This window comes from Archocentrus centrarchus, chromosome 5, assembly GCF_007364275.1.
Source record: "Archocentrus centrarchus isolate MPI-CPG fArcCen1 chromosome 5, fArcCen1, whole genome shotgun sequence".
In the NCBI taxonomy this organism is placed as follows: Eukaryota; Metazoa; Chordata; class Actinopteri; order Cichliformes; family Cichlidae; genus Archocentrus; species Archocentrus centrarchus.
Window position 1 is genome coordinate 18,194,898 of NC_044350.1, and position 9,459 is coordinate 18,204,356.

General features: G+C 39.4%; 1 protein-coding gene across 4 annotated transcripts in view; it reads right to left on the minus strand.

Moving 5' to 3' along the window:
* ampd2a (adenosine monophosphate deaminase 2a) overlaps window positions 1–9,459 on the minus strand; it is a 32,517-nt gene that overhangs the window by 22,745 nt on the left and 313 nt on the right. The window contains exons 1-2 of one of the 4 annotated variants that reach the window (XM_030728771.1): window positions 9,388–9,438; window positions 9,109–9,175 (exon numbers count right to left, since the gene is read on the minus strand). In XM_030728771.1, coding sequence (XP_030584631.1) covers window positions 9,109–9,175; window positions 9,388–9,423 — 103 coding nt within the window. In that variant the 5' untranslated portion in view covers window positions 9,424–9,438. Of the gene's footprint in view, window positions 1–6,053; window positions 6,508–9,108; window positions 9,176–9,267; window positions 9,321–9,387; window positions 9,439–9,459 lie in introns of those variants that run through there. The other 3 variants (XM_030728770.1, XM_030728772.1, XM_030728769.1) reach the window with 3 other exon arrangements.

Sequence of the window (9,459 nt, forward strand, 5' to 3'; positions counted from 1 at the left end):
CAATATAACTAATGTAGGGTTTTTCTATCACATTAACAACAAGAATAAGAAATACTTCATTTATCCCATATTTGTGAAATACTTTTGTTACAGCAGTAACTAATAATAATAATATTAAAAAAAAACAATAACAACAACAACAGTAGCAGTAGTAATAAAAATAATAATAATAAAATAGAACATTTCTAAACCAGCAAAGCTAAACAGAATTTTAAATGTCAATGCAATGTTAAAATTGCAGAGCAGATGACTCTCTGTCAGAAAGATATATTATATTATAAAGAGCATATGCCTGTGGTACTAAAGATTTCCTGTATATGCTACTCTGGCAGCAGAGCTAAATCAGTTTGTTAGAGAAAGTCCACTGTATTTTTTTTTTTCAAAATTTTGTTCAATTGTAATTTTGTGGAAGTGGGAATTAATGGTCATGTAATTATGTTAGTCATTATGGGCTTTGAATGGGTGCAGGACACTCAAATAATCATTTAATCTGCTATAAACATGGATTTGTTATGTAATGCATCCTCAAACAGAGATGAGGAGCCTCTTATAGAAGTCTTCTAAAACTTTACATTTTTTCAGCATATTTTACTACAGAGTTGATTCTCCCTCAGACTTATTCAACCCTGCTGCCGTAAAGAACGCTTCAGGAAATCATTCCTACTGTTATTTACGAAGGCCGTTTGCACTACTGTTTGCTACAATTCTCTTTTATACAAACTCAGTCTTATTTTTGTATTTAAATGTTTATTTTTTATTTTATCACTGTTCTATGTAATATATAATTTTACGCTACACCACATAACAAGGACTTCAGTATCCCTTCCTTTTATTTGTATTCGTTATGCTGCTGCTGTAACAAGTTAATTTCTGATCAGTAAAGTATCTATCTACCTCTCTATGATAAGCTAAATAGGAAAACTATTAAACAACATTGATGGAGTAAATTTTACAACTGCAAAAGCACATGAGGTTCATTTGCATGTTTTAATGGATACACTCCAACTGTTTGGAGCTGTCATCGTTAAATTCCCTGTACAAAAGGGTGATAGCTCATCTTCATTAACTCTTCAAGAAGTCTACTGAGGAAGCTACATGAGATGTCTTATGACATCTTATGGCAGATTTGATCTTACTTGCAACTCCTTGACTTGTGTTCTGAGCTTAAAGACAAAAAGGACATCCATTATATAGTAAATGGCATTGTGTTCTACCACTGATTGTGTTGCTTACTACAATAAAATCACTTAAGAGGTTTGCCAGCAGAAACCGCCTACAGGCTTATGTGAATTAAATTCAGACACCGTATTAGGTCCAGTGGTTTTTGTTAAGTCACATTTCTCACTAGCACTGAGGTATGTTTTTTTTTTCCAGCCCTAGCTTGAGCTTTTCTGCAGTTACATCATCTGTTGTGTTCTGCAAATCTCTTTCCCTAGAGACTAATTAACAGCACACGGGAGTAGCTGTGCATCATTTTTCACTCCCTTTCTCCCAGAGGAAGAAGAGAGCTGACATGATTGCACAAGCATTCCCGTGTGAATAAAAGAGGGTGAACATTCAAATAAAACTGCTTCCCAGCATCTGGACTGCTGTTTTTGTAATTTTTTTTTTTTTCTACCAGTCCACCAGGAATGTTCTCAAAACAATAAATTCTCTCTGGACACCCAACTATGTGCAAAACATACTGTATACCAATAGAAGCACATGTAACCACTAATAGTCACACACCAAAAAGGACACACATATTCACATTGTTCATTTTGATCCTCTGCGATTCTCCAGACCACAGTTCTTGTCACCACTGTCAGTACAGCTCTCACCATATCTGAGTATCTAAAAGGAACACTATGTCACTTGATAATGTCAACATATAACCCACTGCACTTAGCACTGCTTGGACATTAAGAGCTCACTAGTCCAATCCTGAGACAAAAAGTGTGTGAAGGCTCAAAGCCAGAGACAATAAAGGGACTATTGCTTCACTGAGCTGAGCTGGCTAAGCGAGAAAGCTTTTGATCCCTTTCCATGCACTTCAATATGAACTCAGATGCACATTCACACACCTTTATGGGCACTGCTATCTTTGCTTTGGAGTAAATGGACTGCGCTCTGTTGAAAACTCATCATTCTAGCTTTGATTTAGTGTCTTGTTGTGTTGGCAGAGCTGCCACAAAATAATGTTATAAATACAACAGTTTGATTAAAGATTAAGCTCTGAACAACTGCACGCTGTTTGCCTTTAGTGACTTGGCTGCAACTAATATTTCATTACTGTATCAACTAATGGTTTAGTGCATGCAAAGTCAAACAATAGTGACTACCCCGACTTAGGCTGTATAGCAAAATCTATATTTCAAAGCAAGGAAGAGTGGTGGTGTGATAAGAATACGACAATGCAATCACAACACCAGGAAGAAGTTCCTACTTGATATTTTCTGATATCAACCAAAGAAGAACAGTTTAACAATGAAGACATCTGCAGTGTGGAACTTATTAAACCAGACTTGAAAATTACTACTCTATGTGTGAGATAACCAAAGAACTGGGAAGTGTGTACTGAGAAACTTTTCACATAGTGGCGCTGCGTGTGTGAGCATATAATCCTAATTAAAGTTTCGAACACGATCTGGAGGCTCATTAAATGAACAGGAGGTGGTGGGCGAGAGATTCAATGACTCACCGAGGTCAAAAGACAGTAAAAAGTCAGCGAGGGACCAAACATCAGCTGACGCTGGTTCATGTGAGCTCAAATGAGGTGGATTAAATGAAAATGGATCTTCATTAGACGCCATGTTAGGAGCAGAGACAGACCAAAGCAGCACGCTTAACTTTACTTCAGCACTGAAATACAACCCATTATAACTATGTGTATAAGCACAGCCTGTCAGCCAGCAAATCACCCCACTGAGAAATGGTGGAGTGGCAACAAGCCAATCTACTGTGTGTTTCTGCGTGTGTATTTGTGTATGTGTGCGAGAGTGTTTTTGCCTGGACTGATATTCCTGGCTATCTGGTCGCCTTCAGCAACAACAGGCCCACCTGTTGGTGAGATAGTTGTCAAGGCCTCAGTTCCTAGCTCTCCAAAATCCCTTTTCCAGGACACACTCCCTCTCTAACATGGTAAGCAACTGAGCTATTCATAGCAAAAGAAAGCCGTGGAATTTTCCACTCAAATACAGAGCAAAGTGGTCTTCAGTCATGTCTGAGGGCAGGACAGCCACAGACAGGAGACCCTGACAACCAGCAACTTGTTTCAAACCGATGGGCTGACTTTTATTCCCAAGACTCCCTCTAGTGGTTAGAAGGAAAACTGAAGAAGTGCATTTACTATTGAGTATTAAATTGCATAGCAAAAAGGGAACAAAAACAACATTTTTTCCTTTTTTAAAAAACATACATACTTGAACCTACCTGGTTTCAGATATAGCTTAATTTAGCTATTTACCTTTCCTTAAACCTAATGTAATTAGTCCTGTAACTACAGTTTCCCATAATGCTTGAAATTCTACCGCAAGTTTACTTTAAATTGAAACTACTTATTCGTTTAAGGAGTGGCACTGAAAAACATCTCACCGTGACACCTTTTCAGCAGGAGAGGAAAACGCCTACCTCTCTGCTGGAAAAACACAACTATGAGGTTATGGGGGCCAGGGCAGGAGCTCCCAGTATTTGCTTGTCACATGTTTCTGTCTGCTGTAGGGCCTGAGCGTGGGAGTGAGATGAAGTGAGCAGGCATACTGCTTTTCAGCTGGATGGGTTAAAGTCCACAGGGAAACGTGTAAATATGGTAATGATTTTGTAAGGAGTACAGCAAATCCCCTCAGGAGTAACAGCACAGAGCTCACGTGACCTGAGGTATAGAATACACATAAATTCAAGACAGATGCACAAGAGAACATGCTGTGACAGGGCAGTATATCTGTTTAATAATGAACCAGAACAGGAGGCAGCTAGAGTGGTGGAGGAAATACAGTAGCCATCCAACTGCAGCATGCAGCAGGATGTGTAGGGAGTATAAAAGATACAGATTAATGTGGAGCTTGCAGAGCAGTGGCCTCCCACTGATAATTGATACAGTAATTTTTGAGTATTGTGGGTACGGCAAAATAATGAATAAATATTGACAGACAGTAAATACTTTAATGGTGCCTTATCTCTGAAACATGTTCAAGTCAGTGGCATATTACAACTGCATCAAAATATACATGCCTGTTATACATTATCCAGTATCATATTTAGATGGCACAATTCTATTGTGCACCTTCCAAATGTTGAGTTGACAAACCATCATACAAGGAGCAAAAAATAACTGCCTCAACAAAAATCAAGCTAGACAACCAGACAGCCTAAAGGTAAAACGTACAAAAGGCCGTGTCAAGCTAGAGCCGAAGGTTTTGTTAAAATACAGATTGAAGCTCCCATACAGGAAGAAAGCATGGATTCCAGCCAGCGAGAGGAATTCCCTCCACTGCGCTGGCAGATACTTTAATAACCTCCACATATCACGTCATATAACTGGGTATTACATATTCTGCTTTATGTGAGAGTCCAGTGGGAGAGCAGCTGAGCCTACAGGCAGAAACAGTTTCCTACAGGAAGCTGATTGGTTAATCAATGTTTACACGAGCAAATCCACTCCAACCATTGCATAAGAGAACGAGTGTGCACGAATACGTCGGTGCTGGAGAGATAGATGCATTTGTTAAGAGGGAAGCCTGAACTATTCTCAAAAGACGTAATGCAGCAGAGCTATTTCTGCTGAGGTTACAAAAACAAGCAAAGCAAAAATATTGAGCTTCAGTCCATGATTTGACTTTGACAGTAATTTGGAGGCAAAAATGCAAATGGTGCAATGTGGTCAGATGGGCCGTAATGGTCCATAATGTCATGTGGAACTCATGACAGACTGAGAGTGTAGAGGGCTCAGCCAAGCGGCTAATTGAGAGGACTTAAGTGACTGCATGGCTAGAGAGACCTATAAGTTATTTATTACTGCACCAAAGACAGGCGTCCTCAGCAAATACTGTACAGAGTGTCTTCAGCATGAGTTACCGCTTAAAATCTGCTGCTGCATCCCTCCAAACCCTCAGGTTTTGTGCTGTCCTATGGCACGCTGACGAGCTAGCATCAAACTAAATCAGTATTTTAATTAGTTTTACATTGAACTTCCTAGTTTGTCACCATAATTATATAGCTACAGTGATTTGTCCTGTATCCCTCAAACATACAAAATATTAAACATCAATAGCAATTTTATTTATTTAAACCGATAAACCGTTACCACCAGTCTGTGCAAACCTGAAAAACTGTAACTGCGACAGTGCAGAGTGGGCACAGAGGCCCACAAACGTTCCACGTTCCTTTACAATCTAACAATAACACAAAAACCCTCAGCTTATTGAATTTTGATGAATGTATAAATAAACTGCAATATTCACTGTGCAAACCAGGAAAATATATTTCACAGTTTTTGTACGAGCTGAGGTGGTCCACATTAGACCATCAGTTGCCGCTGCAAAACATTAACTTTGCAAGTTAAGTAAAGTCTGTACATCGGTGCCCCATTACGACAAATCTGAACTTTCCCTGCATATCAAAGTGCACACATTTTTTTTCTTCCTTTTGCACAACCCTGCTGGACTTTACACTGTTATCTGGCTTCAAAAAACATTCATGTGCACTAGTCAGTACTTTGCACGATCATCTGCCTGATAAAATTGAATAGCAATTATTTAAAAATGACATACATTTCATCTGAAGTTTTGTTAAAATGTTCTTTGCAATTAAGTGACTCACAGAGGTGTATTACAAACAGAAGAGCAAGTACGCTGAATGCAAACTATCCAACATCGGTTGAAGCTGTAGCTCGGGGTAAAAAATAGAGTTAGTAGCTAGAGTTGCACTGATCTCCACTTCCCTCTCATACTGCTCCTGGTTAGCAGCATGAATTCTTAAATACCAATGCACAAGCACCTGTGTAATTTTCTGACTCCACATTCACGTAAGATGTTCCCCCACTCCTTCTTTGGGACCCCCCTTTCACTCACACTCACCAGGGCTGGTGGTGCTCTGCAGGCTCGCCCTCTTGTGAAACGGGGATTTAGGCATAGGCTTTCCTTGTCCATCTGCAGCGGTGGAGGAGGAGGTGGAGGACGAGGATGACATCTTGCTGCCTGTGCTCCTGTTAGTAGTGGAGCACGGTGAGTCAGAGCAGTAAAGTGGCCAGCAGAAGGAGAAAGGAGCACTAGCTCTGATGCTGGAGCTCTGTCTCACAATGGGACAGCAGGATGGCAGGACCCATACTAGTCCAGGAGAAGCTCCTCTGCAAAGTTGGCTCCTCCTCCCAGTCAGCGGCGGGTCAGCGGGCATGCTGCACAGTGCCGAGCTGAAAGACAGCCCAAGGCTTCCCCAACTCCCGCTGGGGGCCATGGTCCTCGGTTGCCTTAGCAACCAGGGAAGGAGCTTCCTGTAGCCAGCACAGGAAAAAACAGCCACAGAGGAGGGCATTGCACATCAAAGTGTGAAGCTAGCATGACAACTAGCAAGCCAGAAGATCAACTGCAGCTGAGCCAGCTGAGCGCCTAGGTCAGCGAAGGACAAAAGTTTTTCCACTCTTCTAAAAATAGCAGCTAGATAGATATCATTAAATGTGTCTGTTTATCCAAGAGAAGCAAAGATAAAGGTTCAATATGAACAGCAAGTAACTAAAAAAAAAAATAAAAACAAATAATGCAGAGAAACAGTCTGGATAAGCACGGAAACCAGCTCACGAGTGAACTCCCAGTCTTCTTCGCTGGAAAATTCTGAGGGGAGTCAGCCTACACACACACACACACACACACACACACACACACACACACACACACACACACACACACACACACACACACACACAGGCCCGCCTGACATGGAGTATTATAAATAGTGACAGCTATTGCCCAGCCAGCGCCGATGGTACAACCTATGACAAGTACAGTACATTTTGTCACTTACTTTGTGTAGTTGAGCAGCATAAACTCTTTTAAAAGTTTAGCAAACACACAAGCATCCAAAAGTCAACAGAGAAGGTCAAAGAAAAATTTTTTAAATTTTACTTTCACGCTACTTTGTACTGTGGATACGCTCATCACTAAATCGCAAGCTAAAGCCTTCTGCTGGTTTGAAAGTTTCATAGACTGCAACTTTACATGCTTGTTAAATCAGACTGGTATATATTATAGATTCATTACAACATATTTTAACCGTGACAGCATTAATGTCAGTGCTAATTTGGCATTTCAAATTGATGAGCTTTTCTTAGCAACTGTTGAATGTAGTTAATCAGTTTAGGATTTTTTTCATATCACATTTCAATACACATGAAATCCAAAAGTGCATTACTTAAGCTAGAAGAAACTATATTCCTGAATGGAGTATTCACAGACATTAAAAACAAGTAAAGAGCCCCATCTACTGGCATAAAAATTGTATGCAGTTGAATGAAAATTTCTACTCTAAACTTCTATTCTGTTTCTATTCAAAAGCTCAAAAATGTGTGTGAATAGCTTTTGCAAAAAGATCAACCTCATGAGGTTTAATTATGCTTTTGAGTACCGATCATTTCATCGAGTATAATGATTGGTTTTTCATTTTAGTATACAACAGTTATTGCAAAGGCCATGTTAACTTCTATCTATTAGCACTGGCAATTCTGCAATGATAATTTACTTCATTATCATCATGTAGTTATACTACTACTTCAAACTGCAGCTGAACTGGCAGCACAACTTCAGCATCAGGGTAAAACTTTTTGCAAGTTAAATGCAACTGACTGATGCGATAGCAAGTAATACAAGTCTGTCTCACCAACAGAGTGAAATAGACTTTAAAAGACAACCATATTTGGATACCCAAGTGGAAGTATTTGCAAAAGTGAAGAGAAAATAAAATCTTATGTCAGGGCTTCTGCTGCCTTTACTGAAATCTGACCCAGTTTTTGAGAGTCACTGCTCACCATCTTGTGCAGCAGCGGCAGCAAAGGCTTAAAAAACACAGGCTCACTTTTGTCTGAAAGGAAAATAAATAACTACCCCGATGAATATGTTACGCATTTAGCTAAAATCCAAATTACTCTCGGCCTTTCCAGGAAACAGAAAGCAGTCATTCTACCTGAAAATTCTCTTTTAGCTTTCTCCTTGCTTCTGCTGCTTGGTCAAGCTTTCTGTTTCCACACCCTTTTGCTAAAAAGGAGACCAGGGAGCATAAATCTTAGGATGCTTAGGGGCTTTTTTTTTTCTCCATTCTTTCAGACCAATGCTTGTGAAATCCAGCATTTTGTTTTCTGAGGCCATACAGGAGAAAAAAAACCCCACTGTGCTCAAGTCTTTTAAACAACATCTTGACAGGTAACATTATTTTAATGCCCAATTTAACAAAGTAACTTATTTTTTTAAATTAGATTATATACACTTTGAAAAAGGCTAGTCTGGTATTATCTTTTATGAAACAGTTACTAATAAATCAGCTGTGCCGCCACATCAAGACAATACAGTCAAATGACACATCAAGACCACTTACAAAGCCACACTGTCAAGTGACAGGAAGTACAACAAGATGCAGCCACAGTTTCGTTCTGTCAGCTGATCAATACACACACAGGTTGTAAAAATAGCTTTGTCACAACTTTGAAGCTGTGCCCAAGCAAAACTGAAATAATATAATAACTGGAATAATAACTTGTTCACTCCACATGCAAGTGAAGATAATTTTGGCACAAATAGGATCTCACAGTTTCCTCCTTAGCCATAGTAAAGCAGTAAAGATATTCAGTGAGTAAGCTGTTTTGTTTTGTTTTGTTTCTAAACCAACCCTTAATCATTAGGAATTAATTTCAAATATTAGTACTTTTAGTACAGTTAATGCATAAAAAAATACTTGGACCAAGCAGCTGCTGTTCTTCCCTCTTATATGAGATAGAGGGGTTTGTAAGCTGCAAAGCCTTATGAAGTATAATTACATTTTTTTAAGTTAGTTTTGTTGAGAGAAGACTCAAACTTCTACTGCTGGAGTGTATTTCCTGTGAATTTGAGTACAGCTATGTATTGAATGGCTGTGTCGGTGCAGACTTACCAACAGACATTATCGACGACTCGTTAGCTGGAAGCAGCAGTGAAATACACAAGAAGCCAAGAAATACCTAAAAGCAAAGATAAAGCGTAGGGCTTGTTTCAGCTTACACGGGCTACAAATATGTGTACGCATACAATATCCACAGAGTAAAGCACAGACGTTACAAGACTGTAACCCTGGACGTTGTCGAGGAAGTTTCACATAGCTAACAAAACGTGTGCTTCTCATTAGCTTAACTGTCCACTATGAAATGTACCAACTGCAGCGTTAATATCTTACTTCTCCGGCAGTCAGCGTTAAAAGTAAATAACCCATTATTTACTTTTAATTTACTTTTTTTGCAGTTAAAAG